This window comes from Haliaeetus leucocephalus, unplaced genomic scaffold (assembly GCF_000737465.1).
Source record: "Haliaeetus leucocephalus isolate CR32 unplaced genomic scaffold, Haliaeetus_leucocephalus-4.0 Scaffold21, whole genome shotgun sequence".
Classification (NCBI taxonomy): Eukaryota; Metazoa; Chordata; class Aves; order Accipitriformes; family Accipitridae; genus Haliaeetus; species Haliaeetus leucocephalus.
In genome coordinates this window covers 1,696,184-1,713,493 of record NW_010972457.1, presented here as the reverse complement: position 1 = coordinate 1,713,493, position 17,310 = coordinate 1,696,184, and the positions used below count along the sequence as shown (strand labels likewise).

General features: G+C 40.0%; 1 protein-coding gene across 1 annotated transcript in view; it reads right to left on the bottom strand.

The window, feature by feature from the left end:
* The window catches only part of ARHGAP10 (Rho GTPase activating protein 10), a 153,481-nt gene that overhangs the window by 33,542 nt on the left and 102,629 nt on the right, over positions 1-17,310 (bottom strand). Inside the window, exons 19-20 of the mRNA XM_010576113.1 lie at positions 7,464-7,614; positions 4,826-4,849 (exon numbers count right to left, since the gene is read on the bottom strand). Coding sequence (XP_010574415.1) covers positions 4,826-4,849; positions 7,464-7,614 — 175 coding nt within the window. The remainder of the gene's footprint in view (positions 1-4,825; positions 4,850-7,463; positions 7,615-17,310) is intronic.

Here is a 17,310-nt window from a genome sequence, read left to right as displayed (position 1 = left end):
TGAACACGCTCATTATCAGTGAATTTGCACCTGTTACAGAATGACAGAAACCCACTTGCTCAGTGGGATAACCAAACTTGCCAGGCATCATGCATCTTCTTGCTTGCAGATTCCCACTAATATGGTCTCTGAGGCTAATTCCCTTGGCCCCTGTCAAGTAGTCTTAGAAGAGACTGCAATCCTAGCCAAGCTAGTCCCACCATTACTTCTCCATGATATCTCCTAAGTACTCCTCCAATCTCCCTGTCAGTTCAGCAAGTTGCAAGTACAGCTGGGAAGGAAGGAAGCGATAGTAATGTAATTCACCTTGCACTAAGTGCAACCTTCAAAAGAAGAAAACAGAAAATAAAAGGGCAAAAGAAGAGCAAATAGGAAAAAGACTTCCAGAAGCTAATGGAAGAACAAGAATACATTTTTCTTCTGACCGAATGAAAAACACTGATAAGAGTGGGAGCAAAACAGAAAGAATCATATTTTCTAACTTACATATAAGCCTTTCAGAAAGTTCACCACCTCCCCCTTCCAAGACCACCTCTCCTATCCTTGTCACCAGTGAAGGAAAATACTCCATGTGAGGAAGCATCTTGTTCAGTGAAATGCACACTCTCATCCATACGAAACTGACTGAAGAGCTGAACACCTTCAAGTCTTCTTTCTACTTACACTCTTGCGTGCTGGGTGAGAGCATTTACTTTCAACCAGCAGAAGTTGGCCAGGGCACAGCTGGCATGTAGCAAAGATACGTCAGTGACTTCCATGCCTGGGATTAATGGCTTTTAGCATGCCAAATTGGCCTTCTTACAGTACTATGTGCCCTTGCATGTCTGTGTGCAGAAGGTAGAGAATTAAAGAGATGAAGGATTATTACAGGAGATCAGAGATTTTTAATAAAGCCTGGCCTCAAGGAAAGACTGACCCTTTCTCCTGAACTCCCCATTCCTCCTTTAAATCCAGATTTTAGTTTTAAGTCAATTCAAATTCCCTTTCCCTACACCTGACTCCTGTTGCATGCGTGTGTGTGCACATGTGGATGTGTTTACTTTGAACATTTCTACAGCCTCCAGATTTCATATACTGAAAGCAGACAAGCACTGGTGATGATACAAAGGCAATTCTCACACCAACCATGAAGATTTGACACATCATTTGAAGGGAGGTAAAAGTTTGGAGATGTTTACTACATTATGACAGTTAAATTTTATTTCAGATAACCGTGCAGCAGGTAGGCTGTAGCAAGTACATTACTCACAGGTATAACAATGGCCATACAATGTATATTGTGTACACAAAACATGGACCAAAATTATTCCATACCTCTAAGAAAGTAAGTACCTTCTATGGACCCAAAGCTTTCCAAGCAGAAGTTGATTATCTGTTAGGAACTGGGACCCTAGACATACGCACTATTACCTAAGAAAAAGCTTCACCTTTACTGGCAGTAGCTCAAAAAGACTTTTACTTTGTATAGCACTCATCTTGCTCAGAGCCATCAGGTGGAAAAAGCTGTGATAGATTGCACAGAATTGCAGGAACTATTCTTGCAGCAAGGTGAAATACAAACTATCTTAAATTCTACATAGCAAACAGCAGTCATCCTAATCTTCCCCTCACAACTAATCTTGGTGCACCTATTTTGTAACAGCATAGCTGTGTGTTCTGCTCAGCTGTTAACAATAGCTTTGTAAGCAAATGTTGCAAGCCCTTCTGGCTTTTTGATATGCCTATGGAGCTGCTTTTCTTTCCATTTCCCCTACTATGTGCCAGGTTACCGAAACACTTCCAAGCAGCAGATTCAGAAATAGAAAAAGTTCAAGGCCAGGTTTCACACCTGCAACCTTGCAGCTCTGGGCTGTTCCAACCCTGAAGACCAGTCTCCTTATTATAAATCCAAGGCTTCCTCTAACATCCAGGTTTTATGTTCAGTAATTCCAAATGAAGTTTATGGTGTTTTTACTTTTTTGTTTGGGGCAGGAAGGGATGGGAGGACGAGGGAGAGGGAATACTGCATGGAAGCTATGTAACCATTACATGTATCACATTTTACTTTGATGAAGTAACTTAACCGAATGCCAGAGTAGTTGATGCAAATGAATTTATCATCCAGTTTAAGACACTGTCTCACTCTGATTCCCACAAAAAAAAAAAAAAAATCAAAAAGAGCTACTCCTATTCAACAGTAACATACCATTCATACTTTGGCTTCTCTAAATACTTCAGAGGGTAATACAAGTTAGCACAAAGTTTTAAAGGGTTAAGTAGCAGTTCTAATTTTTATTTCTTTTAGAATTCTAAAAACATAATATTGAGTTTACAGGAGTAGCAGAAAGCTGTTGCAAACATCCTATATGCCTCCTGAGTTCCAGAGTGGGGGCATAGGAGACAAATGCCTTAAAAACAAAACATAGAAGCCCCCCGTATGATACTAGTGTGCTATGTCCATGTATGTGCCAATGAGAAATTTTGACACCTAGAGGGTATCAAATAGAATAAGGCATCAGCAAGCACTGTGGCTTAAGTAGTGTATTTTGGTTTGTTTAGGAAACAAGTTGTTCTGTAGTTCGACAAATTGCCACGCAAGACACATTTCTCGACTCCAGGTGTGATTTATGCAACTCATGCTGACTCTCTGTTCATTTTGGATGGACTGCATTATACTGCCTACCTTATACAGGACTTTTCTTGCCATGTTGCTCTAGTAGCCCTGCAAAATAGTCTAATACTCTCTAAGTCTCTGGCACAGAAAAAGATTAAACAAAACAAAACAAAAAATGTTTAATTTGCTACAAGACAAGAAAAGTATATAAAATTAAAATAAAATTGGGAGGGAACAAAATTCTAACTCTGCATTGCCCTCTAGATGAAATATAAACAGATATATCGATATATACTGACTGTCTAAACAGAAAATTAAGACCCAAAGACATTTTTAAAAGAACAGGATAAACAACTCCCTGTTCTAGCTAACAGTCTTTCTCTCTCTGCATAGAGAGACAGAGAGAAAATGCAAAGTCGTTTGTACATAGCTGAGACCGTAAGCCACTGCAGTTTTTGCATTGCTACTTAATTCACTCTCAAATGCATTCAGATTGGGGGGGGGGGGCAGGGGGGGGGGGAAAGGTATTTCCCGAAAAAGAAAAAAAACCCCCACCAAATCCCATGTCTTCATTTTAGAAGGCAAGAACACTCTGGAAATGATCCTAATGTAAATCTCAGACAAATCTGCATTTTGCTGAAATGAGAACTTCGGGTTTAGGCCACGTATGAAAGTAGCTCAGAGTTCCCCATTAAGTCTAGCTCTACTTGAGACACTGAGATATCAAACAACTTCAGAGTGAAAATTTAGTAACTGGCTTGCCACAGAGGAAAGAAGTTGAAAGAAAAAACAGACAGTATCATCTGTGACTTAAGCTTGTCTTTCAGGAAATGAAGATCCTTACAGTAGTAAATATAATACTTGAATTGTTTGCAAATAGGTTTAATCATCCAATTGCCACGTTCAAGGAAAATCTATGCGCTATCAGAACTCAGTACAGCTAATCACTAGAAGGCAAAATAAAGATATTTCTCAAACATAGTGTGTGTTCTTCAGCTATTATATCTATCAGTATTTATGTCACTTGCAGCCCTTTCTGGGTGGTTGCTGCATACATACTGTGTGCAGTCAAGAAGCTTCCCAACTGCAAACGTGTTTTTAAAAAGAAAATCTGGCCCAGACCCTGCATTTCCAATTCAAGCAGTAGATTCTGAAGCCTGTTAACTCCCTGGAGCAGCTGATAGTTAAAGACTTGTTTCCGCTTTTCTAACAATTTCCTGGTTTGCATAACAATCCTAAAAGAAACACACTCAAGAAGTTTTCCAGCACCGAGAGGTTTTGTCTCCAACACGCTTCTAGTTTCAAGGCATAGAAAATATTTATATATAATTACAAAAACTTTAGAAATATATTTGTCTACAAATATAGTTACATATAAATATGTATCAGCTACGTGGTTTAAAACAAGATTATGATAATTTTGCCATATCCAGGAAATACAAAACACTGGCTTATGCCTGGTGCTTAACTCATGCCATTGTGAATAAAGAGGGGGGAGGGAAGGGGTTTAATGTTTAATTTCCTGTTAAAAACACACACAGGATAAAATCTTCCAAAGAGCAGTTATAAAACATGCATTTGTTAGCCAAGAAACTAGGTAAATATGGAACGGAGCCCAGGCTCAGTTTTATCCCCCCCCCAAAGAACAAAGTAACTGGATGCCACAGCGCGTATTTGGAGACGCTGAGCTCTACTCAGCGACTAGATAATTAACCAGCCTGGCTGATTTACGCACCCTGTATCCATTGGGGTAGTTCCTCAGATAATGCAATGACACAGCTGAGCTCAAGGTACTGTATTGCCATGTATACTGCACATGTGCCAACCCACCATTGTACCAACTACTGACTACCTTACTGACACAACTATCTGGCTAAACACAAATAAAATAAGCATTAGCATGCAGTCAGGACCTACCAAAAGCCAGTTTCTAGCAACAACAGACTGAGAATACCGCTAGCTGGAGACACTGCAGAAGATTTTTTTTTAGAAGTAACAAGGGGAAATACTATTTTCAGATCGCACTGAAACTCAGTGACATCCATCCTGGAACTGTGACTTCACCTGCAGCAATTCAACCTTCATCACAGTTCTACCATGCATAATGACTGTATTGGGTTTGCATGGCAAGGTTTTGGTAGCTGGGGGGCTACGGGGGTGGCTTCTGTGAGAAGCTGCTAGAAGCTTCCCCTATGTCCCATGGAGCCAATGCCAGCCGGCTCCAAGACGGACCCACTGCTGGCCAAGGCTGAGCCCCTCAGCAACAGTGGTAGTGCCTCTGGGATAACGTATTCAAGAAGGAAAAAAAAGTTGCTGGGACAGACAGAAACTGCAGCTGGAGAGAGGAGTGAGAACATGGAAGAGAAACAGCCCTGCAGAGCCCCAGGTCAGTGAAGAAGGAGGGGGAGGGGATGCTCCAGGCGCTGGAGCAGAGATTCCCCTGCAGCCCATGGGGAAGACCAGGCTGTCCCCCTGCAGTCCATGCAGGTCCACGGTGGAGCAGATCTCCACCTGCAGCCCAGGGAGGACCCCAGGCTGGAGCAGGGGGATGCCCGAAGGAGGCTGTGACCCCGTGGGAAGCCCACGCCGGAGCAGGCTCCTGGCAGGACCTGCAGACCCATAGAGAGAGGAGCCCACGCTGGAGCAGGTTTTCTGGCAGGACTTGTGACCCCACGGGGGACCCACGCTGGAGCAGTCTGTGCCTGAAGGACTGCAGCCCGTGGAAGGGCCCCACGCTGGAGCAGTTTGTGAAGAACTGCAGCCCGTGGGAAGGACCCATATTGGAGAAGCTCATGAAGGACTGTCTCCTGTGGGAGGGACCCCACGCTGGAGCAGGAGAACAGTGAGGAGTCCTCTCCCTGAGGAGGAAGGAACAGCAGAGACAAGGTGTGATGAACTGACCCCAACCCCCATTCCCCATCCCCCTGTGCCACTGGCAGGGAGGAGGTAGAGAATTCAGGAGTTAAGTTGAGCCCAGGAAGAAGGGAGGGGTGGGGGGAAGGTGTTTTAAGATTTAGTTGTATTTCTCATTGCCCTACTCTGGTTTGATTGGTAATAAATTAAATTAATTTTCCCCAAGTTGAGTCTGTTTTGCCTGTGACAGTAATTGGTTGAATGATCTCTCCCTGTCCTTACCTCAACCCACGAGCCTTTCGTTATGTTTTCTCTCCCCTGTCCAGTTGAGGGAGGGGGAGTGACAGAGAGGCTGTGTGGTGCTTAGCTGCTGGCTGGGGTTAAACCACAACAATGACATATTAGGTTATTCTACAACTCACCACACTAGAACTCCCAGACAAGTACCAGATTTCTGTATGATATATATCAATTACAGCCTCTAACAATCCCAGTTTTTCTCTTTGTTGAGATGCCCAAATTAGACAAAAATACGGACTGTATTTAGGAGAAATTAAACGTTTATAAGTTTGCAACGGTACCACTGTATTTTTGGATCTTACAATAAAAATAATCCACCAAATACTTTCTGTCTACTGCGTTAGGGTCAAGGTCAGGTCCTCAGTGCACACCTTGCAGCATGGGATTGGAGAAGTTGTGGTACTTGTTGTGACCTGCTGGGATTCGCATTCAAAATTAGATGTAAACAACTCTGTGAGTGGCTTCACAACTCTATGAGTGGCTTCAATTTTGTTTTATTTTTCAGATGAGGATAATTTATTATTGCAGACATAGCTCAACAGCTTTCTTAGCTTTTGGTAGCATATTATTCAAATTAACACAGCTTAAGCTTTTTAAATAGATGCACCTTAAACACCTTCTAGTCAAGTCATTTAGTTTCATATTTGATGCAAGAAAGGAAAGGCAAAGAGATTATACATCTCTCTGGTGAATTAAATCTGATGACAGGCATGCTGAATTTCTTGCAGACTCTTTGTAAAACAGGCTTTGAGACAATAAACAGCCCTGAGTTTATTTCTAAAACCTGCAGTTAACAGCTGTTGTAGGTATTTGTGCTTTTTCCTTAAGAAATCAACCACTGTTGACCACTGATTTAATGACAGTTCATCAGTGAATCTCATACTACTTAAGTAGAGTTCAAAATCTTCCTGTTTATTTTCACTTGCTGATAACTGGACTTTGTGCCCTGATCTTATGATTCTTCATGTGAAAAGACAATTGACTAACAACATTAAGAGGGAAAAAGGGAATAGGGTGGAGAAAATCTGTAACACAAAATGAGCCCTGACTTGCCTTCTCAGTACTGTACGTACCCCCAAGCAATGAAATTTCAGGAAAATGATTATGTTTCTGGCCAACAGTCAGAATATATAAGATGTTATACACCCTTTGCCTCACTGTATGTTGCTACGGCAGACTCCATGAAAAAGCAAGATTATCATTTTTTTTTTGCTTCTCAACAGTAAGGCAAGTTTAGAAGTATTTACTGCTAGTTACATGAAGGTATTAAAGATTCAAGTGAAGTAGTAGTATTCTCTAGTGCAGTGCTGACCTGAGCCTTTAATCCAGATGAATTTAACTGTAGAGTGCATTAGCTCTTCTCATAAAAGATTTGCTTTAATTTTAGTTCTCTCTCCATTTATCTTATGGCTGTGTAATCTTCAGTAGAGGTCAAAGAGATTTCCCCAAAGAAACAGGAGCTGCTTCTTTTTTAGAGGGAAAAAAGCATATTTAAGACACTTCATCATACTTTTAAACATATGTCACAGGACAGTGCTCTCTATGCTCTCCTTTCTCTGTAGCTCTCCTTGCTTCTTTACATGTTCCAAAACAATTAAACGAGCATGCATGTGCATGCACACACGTATACAAATGAAACTTGACATGAAAACACCTACTGAAGATAGGATACACAGCCCATCTGCTGCAAAGACTGAAATTACTACTAACGTCTTACCATCATCCAGCTCAAGACAAAGATTGTAAACAGCCAGAGGCCTCTTAATACGTTGTCCTTGTCTTCTTGACTGCCTTGGTGGGGCATTTGGAGGAGATACTGACATTGCGATTGGCTCAGGGAAAGTGGCATCAGGCAGGGTTTTGAAAATCTGCAATCAAGAACACAAAGGGTGTTAATTATTTATCATGAAGAGCAACCTGTGTAATGCAACTGTAAACCATTATCAAACAACATTTGTTTTGGATTTCATTCAAAGCAGGCAAGAGCCAAAAATCCATTCCTTCAAGTTTGGGAGTATGCTGTGGGTTTTTAATGAGTGCTTTTAAGATAAATAAATAAATAAATATAATATGAAAATAAGCAAGAGCACTGTCTACACATTAACCGAGCTGCAAATCAGTTAATCCAAAGACAAAATATTTGCAGCCATGCTTGCCAGCTAGGATGGAGGGGAAGGGGAAAAAGGGGGAAACTAACTTTATGAACCAGTAACCAGAAAGCTTTATAGCTTTAGCTAGGACCTATAATTTTGCCAGAACACCCATTTTAAATCAGCCATTTTTAAAAAACAAACATACTTTTGAAGAGAGCAAGGGGAAAATTTTGAGGGGAGGGATTTTTAGTGAAAAATACCATAGTAACATACCAGAGAATTTTTTCAGTTAACTATTACATATGGAGTCACATTTATATTAAATTATGATATTCACAAAGACGCATATAAAAAGGATTGCATTTCTTGTCATCATTTTATCTTTTGAGTCATGACCATTAGCATATTGTCACTTCATACAAAATACCATGTCATTTCTCTCTGGATTAACCAGCAATGCAGATTTGCTCAACCTCGCAGCATTTCTACTTTAACTGTCACATACAGGGTGCAGTCTAATGATGCTGATTTACTTCTAGAAAATTATCAGTATGCTGATGTACAATTTAACAGCAGCCTTTTACAAGTGATGATGGCAGATTCACATGAACAAATTAGTTTACTATGTACTTCATCAAAGACAAACCAGCAGATAAAGAAAAACACAAGCAGCAGCTGTACAAGAAAAGCCCTGTGTCTGTACAGCACCTTACAGCAATGCAACATGGTAATATAACAAGATATAATGAAACAGTATATGGTGTTCTTTTACTCTGCAACTTTACATTGCCATGTATCTGTATAGGAAATATTATAAAGAGGAGACTGACATGAATCTTCAAAGAGAAGCTTTTTATGAAGCAGAAATTCATGCAGAAAGTATAAAGAGACACCACAGATAACACATTTTTGGATTATTACAGTCCATGTCAGGTGCAGCATGAAGCTAAAAGCCAGCCAGGCTACTCTACAGGTGAGAAAAATGCCGTAAGCGTCCTGTGGTACGGCGCTCAGGACATCATGTTAAAAGTATAAGAAACGCTACGTGCCATCACATCCTGGCCTGTTAATCCTGAATATTAACATGTGTAGAAATAAGATGACCCAAGAACCCACATATATACTGGCTTACAGCCACTTAATCATCACTCTCATACTGGCAGGTAGAAGACTGAGCTGGTACAAAATAATCAGAAACACCATTTTCCATGAAAACTGTGGAAGAATGATCATATTGCCAAAACCGGGCAGCAGTGGGCCAGAAGCCTATATATAGTGTGCAAAGGAAAGCTCCACTGGAGTTTATTCCCAATAAGTGAATGTTGCTGTGCGGGAGGCAAAATGATGCAATTTGAACTTCCCCATACCAGTGTTAAGAAAACTGGCTCCCACTCCTTCACATGCCTGTGAACAAGGGATTACGAGAGCGCGCCAAAATAGTGCAAGGAACTCTCTAAAAACAAAATGTTTATCAAGAAGAAAGGAAACAGTCCAACCTGGTTCTCCCCAGTACAGACACAGCAGCACTCTCAGACAGTGACAAAGCTCTAATTGTGCTCAGGGTGCTAAAGCCAATTCTTAAAACATGATGCAACATATAATAATGAAATCTAATGTGCACCACCTACATGGCACTTGGCTAACAGTACCACACTGCCCCCTTATGTGTAAATACAAGGCTAGATTGAGCAGTTTTAGAGATAAATATTTGCTTCTGAAAAATTCAAAAGTACCAAAACTTTAAATGCCATCTTTTCCGTGGACTAAGTGGTGCATTTGGGCTCTCTGATAAATAACTCTCTGCCAAGAGGTTTCAGCATGTTGTTTACTATGTCACATTCCGCAGCTGTGTTTATTTGTACAGCCTTAGCCACGCATCTCCGCTGAAATTAATGATGGTGAGAAGAAGTATTCCCCAGGAGTACTTCATGAGAAATGAGCTTTCTTGTATGCATTTAGGTGACTTGCACAGGTTGCAGTAGAGTTCTTAGGTGTTTTTTCCTCGTCTCTCACAAATATTTCAATATACTCTTCTAAAAGTATTAGCATAAGAAACTAAGAGAGTCACAAAAGCAAAACACAATGAAGAAAACCATAAAAGCGATCCTTACTCAATAGTACTCAGTGCCAGACAGGCAACAGGATAATGAACTGGAGACAGGTATGAATCCAAGTAGATTTCTAACTGCAAGTAGCTATGCGATGTTAAAAAAAGGGTGGTTTGTTCTGTTTTATGGGGGAAAACCCCCTTTACAATACACAGGAGAAATAAGAAAGCAGTGAAGTCACACTTCAAACAGTGGCAGCCCAGCACATGCTACCTAACTTCATAGCGATACTGGCGGCAGGTAGTCATGAGCTGCCCAGAAGCGTTCTCTCTCCTCTAATAAAACAAAAGTTAGGGGTACTGAGTCCTCTCTTTCACTGTCAGGATAAGCATATCACCTCTACTTTTAATTTTTTTAGTGGCAGAGCTGTGCACGAATGTTTCCCAACAGCGCCGCTCAGTGCAACCCAGTGCTACCCAGTCACAGCGCTGGGCTGATGGCAGGCAGTCAAGTTTCCTTCTGCAGACAAGACACTCAGGCAGGCATCAGGCCCATCCCCTATTTTACCTCATTCTGCCCTCGACCTCTTGTTACAACAGATTGGTAGGGAAGCTGCATTTCTGGGATAAGGTCAGCAAGCAGTATTATATTGCATTCTAGGGAGAAGAGAGCTCCTGGGTAGCACGAGGCCATCTGTTCTCCACACTCACTGGGACCAGGGCAAGGGTCCACACAAACTCCATCCTCTCGCTCCCACGTTCCTCTGATGCAATGTTACAAGCTGTAGCACTTTTTAACCTGTGCCCCCATTCAATATCTGTCTCCACAGAGAAGAAAGGGATTCCTGAAAGTATTTAGATATGAACTAGACAAAATACAACCTCTTGACTATCTGCAGAGCAAATTTACCCAGGCAGAGCAAATTGAGACTAATTGTCATATTCAGCAATGAAATCATCAAGTATCACGAGTTGCCCTGCAGGATTCTGACACACACAAAAGCAAACAAACAAACAAAAAAAACCAACCCCAGAAAACCACACGCACAACCACCACTAGAAAGAGCACTAGGATTTTTTTTTTTATATAAAAGAAACAGGAAACATCTTGCCCTCCTGTGTTGCATGAAAAAGTATATTTGGGGTCATTTTTGCTCTTTCAAGCAGCTCATATTTGTCTTCATCCCTATTTTGGTATTTTCTTTTTGTCTTTTCATCAGGAAAATAAAATCCAGTACAGCCCATCCATAACTAGACCTGCTTTTTCAGCAGCAGAAATCTCTTTCTGTTGCCGGCCAAAGCTACAACTCATACTACAGTTTTGCAAAGGTGAGCATCTGAAAAGCAAACAGGTCAACCTCTGCCCTAAGAAGTGCACATACAGCATTCAGCTTCTCTTTCTTGCTTTATTTCCACTTAAATAGACAAGTACTTTTCATCACGCCTTAATGGATATTTGTCTGCTGCGCTGACAGAAGCATTGTAATGTCTGCCTGAGAAAGGGGGGATGGAAACATGCTTTATTTCAGTTGTGGGGAGAAAAGTTTTTTGGTTTTGTCACGGTTTAACACCAGCCAGCAACTAAGTACCACGCAGCCGCTCACTGACTTCCCCTCTCCTCAGTGGGATGGGGGAGAGAATCGGGAAAGAAAAGTAAAACTCGTGGGTTGAGATAAGAACAGTTTAATAGAACAGAAAAGAAGAAACTGATAATGATAACACTAATAAAATGGCAACAGTAATAACAAAAGGATTGGAATATACAAGTGATGCACAGTGCAATTGCTCACCACCCACCAACGATGCCCAGTTAGTTCCCGAGCGGCGATCCTCCCACCCCCACTCCCCCCAATTTATATACTCGATCTGACATCCCATGGTATGGAATACCCCCTTGGCCAGTTTGGGTCAGCTGCCCTGGCTGTGTCCCCTCCCAGCTTCTTGTGCCCCTCCAGCCTTCTTGCTGGCTGGGCATGAGAAGCTGAAAAATCCTTGACTTTAGACTAAACATTACTTAGCAACAACTGAAAGCATCAGTGTTATCAACATTCTTCTCATACCTAACTCAAAACATAGCACTGTACCAGCTACTAGGAAGAAAATTAATTCTATCCCAGCTGAAACCAGGACAGGTTTTAGTTTTATTCAAATTTGCTTCTAGCCTTATTAATTATTTAAATACCATTGAACTATAAATGTTTCACAGCTAATAAAAGATGCCTGCTGTGAGTGACCTGTTGTCAGAAGCACACTGCATACGCACTGAAGATGGAATTCAAAATCATACACACACAATGTGAGCACCTGAAATGGTACTAACATTGTTGTGTTTTGACTGACTTGCACAACAGCACGAGACCACACCTGACTAAATGTCAGAGTATCTTCTTGCACTGCGAACTGTTGTCATCAGATGCATGGTAAGGGAACCACACATATCCAATTGAATGGAAACCCTCCCATGGAAGAATAGGATTGGAGCATGCTATTTAACAGAAGATCTCTTTGCTACTCCAAAAAAAGCCTCCCTTCAAGTAAAAGCTTTACCACCATCACTCATCTGGATTACAGAAGTTACCACAGCTTAGGCTAATGCCTGAATAAAGACAAGAATGAAATCTGCTCATTGAATTACCTCATTCAAGAAGCAATAAAATGTACTAAACCAACCTCAAAGTTTAAGGACTTCACAGCCACGTCCAGTGTCACACAACTGAGACTGTGGCCAAACTGCCTTAGATTTATAGAATACCAGTTTTCTACGATTTAGTTCTCAAAAGCACTGGCATCCTGCTATTGACCTACTTGGGGGCAAACTCAGAGGCTAAGTGAAACAATTTACATATGGGGAAGATTAACACATGTAGCACTCAAATTTTATCAAGCAACAAATCAAACTGTTATCAGTGCTATCCCAGTTAGTCCAGTATTTTAAAAGGTTGTTTAGGTCTGATCTGACATGAAAGCAGAATTTGAAAGCGCACACTGACTTAAGTGGTGGATCAGCCTTCAAGCCTGCAGTGTAAAAGTTACAACAAGAAAGATTAGACTCTTGTCGAGCAATTTAAAACACTGGTATGTTTGACCTATTTCTCTCTATGCAATAGTACAAAATGGATACTTTACAAGGCTAAACAAACCACAAACCATCCTGGATATACACTGCTAATAACAGCTCTGTCTAGAGCAGTGAGCCCAAGACCATCCCTACATACAACCATTCCAATTCCTAAATCTGTGTCCCACAAAGTCTATGGAAGCATTTCTTGAGAGTAATGAGCCAAATTCAACATATTATCATACTGTATTCTACCAGCAGATCCACATGGAAGCAGCCCAAGGAATTTTGCCAGGTTCCCCTTAATCTGCAACAACAGTGTTGGACTCTAGATCCTGAGCTCTTACTAGAGCCAATTTCAGAAATTCAAAAAACCCATGGCTGGGAGGATTTAACCTGGCCTATTACATGAGTTTATGACTAGATGTATAGTTGCACATAGAAATGTAGATTAGATTCTGCTGCTACAAGAGAATACTGATCTGTTCTTTCTGGTCTCAAGCAGAACTAATTAATGAATTTCAGTATGTTTGCCAGGAATCACTTTAGGAAAAGACCCAGACATCAGGTCATCTCTGTCTGCTTTGTATCACTGGGGTAATTAAAATTTCCTCTAAAAATCAGTGGGAGGCAAACAGCAAGGACACAGTGGGATGAAAAAGAGGGGAAAAAAAACTGGAGGCTTAGTGATAGAGCTAATGAGGATAAACCTATAAAAAGTAATTAACAGCTTAAAGCTGTGCCATGATTTTGTTGCAAGACAAAACCCCCATTCACCCTCATAACACCTACCACACAGAACATGCATCGATTTCCTTTGAATACGTGAACAAGAATCAGTACCAGAAGTCGCTGTCTAATGCAAAGGATGCTACAACCTGCAAGGTCATTCCAAATTCTTTGAAATTCAGCTAGTGTTATAGCCGCCACGACTACAATCATATTTTTTGGAGGACAGTTATTTTTCAAGACAAGAACAACATCAGTACAAGTTTTTATTTGCGTAATTTCCCTTCAATACATACTTGATTTGCAGTTGGTAAATAAAAAAACCCACACACAGGCACCTCAGCTAATGTTTATTGAACAATATAAAACGCCATCCACCTAGGCCACATAATACTACTCTGCCCTTACACATTTTATGGCTATGGTACTCTTTGCATTTCCATGATAATTAGCTATAATATATGCTTTCAAAGAATTTTTTATAAATTAGTAGCTAATGGGATAGTGCAAGAGAAACTTATCATCACCATGGTCTTTCCTCAACTTAGCTTTTCTTCAATGTAAAGCAAACCCAATTCAGGTTAGATCCAGCAACCTGCACAGAAACAAAAAACATGTATTTATATTGGAGATAAAAACGCTCAAAAAAAGAGGCCAGCTGTCTTAGTGGTTCACAGTGTGCTCTTACCCCAATAGACTTTCTAGGATTATTTTTTTTTCCTCTTAAGATAATGAAGACAGTGGTTGTGCCATTCTTTTTCCCATTTTCTGCAAACATAAAGCAACCATGTTTTTATGTCAAGTTATAACTTTACTGTAGATATAAGCATTTTAAGAAGTGCAAGGTGAAAATAAGGATCTTAAAATACATTGCAGTAGCTCAGCCACTAATCGTAACCACTAGGCACTAATTGTACACTAACTGTAATCCATTTTTTAACAGTAAAACACACATAAGACAAACAGTTCTAGATTTTTTATTTTGGTCCTACTTGAAGGGATTGCAGGAGCTAACTGGAGCTATTAAAAGTTTCATCACAATAGAAATTAGAAAAAGATCAACTTCTAGAGAGCCAGAACAGACATTTTATTTCAAAACTAATTTATGCACCAATTCTAATAATTTTATAAAATTTCTAGTGTACCAAAATCTTTAAAAAATGATCCTTTGTTACTGTGGTTTCTTACTTTTTTGCATTTTACTTTACTATGGACAATGTTAGATCAACCTGTTTCATTTCTGGTTTTAGTCAACAAATATAAAATGCATGCACTAGAAATTCGTGACATCTAAACAGAATCTGTGTTCAGTGTACAAAATGTGATAAAGTTGATTATTTCTAAAAATCATATTAATATTTCTGAAAAATGTTTACAAAACCTTCAATAAAAATTATCAACAACTCAGTTAGAATCCTTCAGTAACTTACCTCCCCAAGGTTACCATCGTGTCCACTCCAATACAGGTGAGCCTGCCACGAAGTACTTATCCTGACTTTTGCGCTTCAGCATCTATATGCTGTAAAATATGATCTGCTGGGCACTAGCTTCTGTGAGATTGCACAGGATGCAGATTTTCTGAGGCTTTGGATTTTGAGGCTTGAATTCCACTACAAACCACAGAACACCCTTATTCAATATTCACAATTTTTTTTTTATTTTTTTTTTTTTTTCAAATATAGAATCAGATCAAGAGTTGAAAGATATCTGAAGCTAAGCCTCTAGAGGGCCACCAACCAGAAAGCATCAATAATGCTCTTGATGTTGCCTGGCACACTAGTTACAGTGCAACAGAGAATGCAGCCTGAAAAGTAACCGGGTGTAAGTCAAAACTAGAAACAGGAAACATCCTTGGCTGTGAGCCAAACCACAAAGCTCTATAAATAAATCAATCAATCAATCTATCCAAGACAGCCTTTTCTTCATTGGAAAGATATCATTTGTTGAGACCATCTGCCTAGCAGCCTGACTATCCATAACCAAATGGAAACACTGCTTTTAGGGATTTGTGGACACTGTGAGTCTCGATCTCATACTAAAATTGGAATATGTGCTGTCTGCTCCTCTTAATGCAAAAGGAACTAGAGCTCTGGACAAACTGCAAACTACGAGCATGACTAAAGAACTGAGGGGATTTTCAGACAAACCTGATGTATCTGTGGACCCTAATAGCCACTCATTTGGCCTGACTACCTTGAACAACATAGTTCACGTTTGAGTTTTAATAAAGAAACTAAACATAGCCTGTAAAACATGACATTACAGTGTGGAGGACAGCTGTGAAAGGGTGAAAGAAAAAAAAAACATACCAAGGTTAAAAACGTGTGTCCTTTGATCGCTTGCGAATTATGAGTTTGTTGACTCAGCTTTTCTAAAAGTAGCACTCCTGATACAAAGACTGCAGCTTCCACCGTATCACATCTTGCTCCACCTTTTAACAATTCATGAGAAGAACGCTCCTGATAGCAGCACATTCACTGCTATCGACCAATCCATTTTATTCATTGAAGGAAATGAGAGAGTTAACCATATACCGGGCTTGAAATACCTACACATTTGTCCACTGCACCAGCAGAAACAGCAGATTCACCTTCTCTTCTATGATCACCTACTGTAAGTCACACCAAGGAGAGTATTTTAAAAAGGTTGTCCTTCCCTATTACAGTTACACATAATAGCTTTGTGTGTCTTGTTTAGTTACAGGAAATACTTAAAATAACAACAACAAAAAAAGGCTTTCAAATTAAAAGATTAAATACTCAATCTAATTACCTAGCTTTCTTAAACATAACATACTCCTAGTTACTAAATGGAAAATAATGCAGAAGGAGAATGTTTGCACATATTTTCTCTTGCAAAGAGTGTGAGAAGTCCCGAGATAAAAGGCGGCACTTACAAACCTATGTCAGGAGCCAGCAAAAGCAACAACCGTGGCCAAACACACCACAGGTAAACAGGATCTCCCCTTCATTTGTAATAAATATACATGTACTAACTTTTATACACATACACACAAATACAAATAAATATGTATGTCACACCTAGTTTTCTACAGAATTTATGAACAGAAATATAAAGAATTATATATTGAGAATAAAAACCTACATTTGACCCCCTACCACATTGCCATTGTACAAAGCATCAGAATGAAATATCAAGATCTTTGCAAATGACACTGTTCCAACTGTACCCAACCATGCAGCCTCACCAGTATTCTACTCTTCACAGAATTCCCTGCTGCCATTACAAGGATTTATATCACCATTGCTTTACACAATATTTTTTGGTCTTTGTTTTTGTTAAAATACATTTTTTTATCTTACATAATGACTGTAGGGTCTTTGGAGGGAAAGAACATATTTTTCATTTGTATGTCCAGCACCCTCTGCAATGAAGTACTGACGCTTCATTAGTGTAAATGGCATGCACACGAAAACATGGGAAATAAAGTACTACCAGCTGACTGCCACATATTATTTATTCAAAAATCTGTTAAATGGTTTGGAATACACTAACCTCTCTGGTAAGGCAAAAGCTTACTAGAATTCTGAAGAGTATGTACGAAAACACGAGCACATACTGTACCATTATCCATTAGCAATGATCAGACAGGACGGCATTCAGGTCAGTTTAGCCA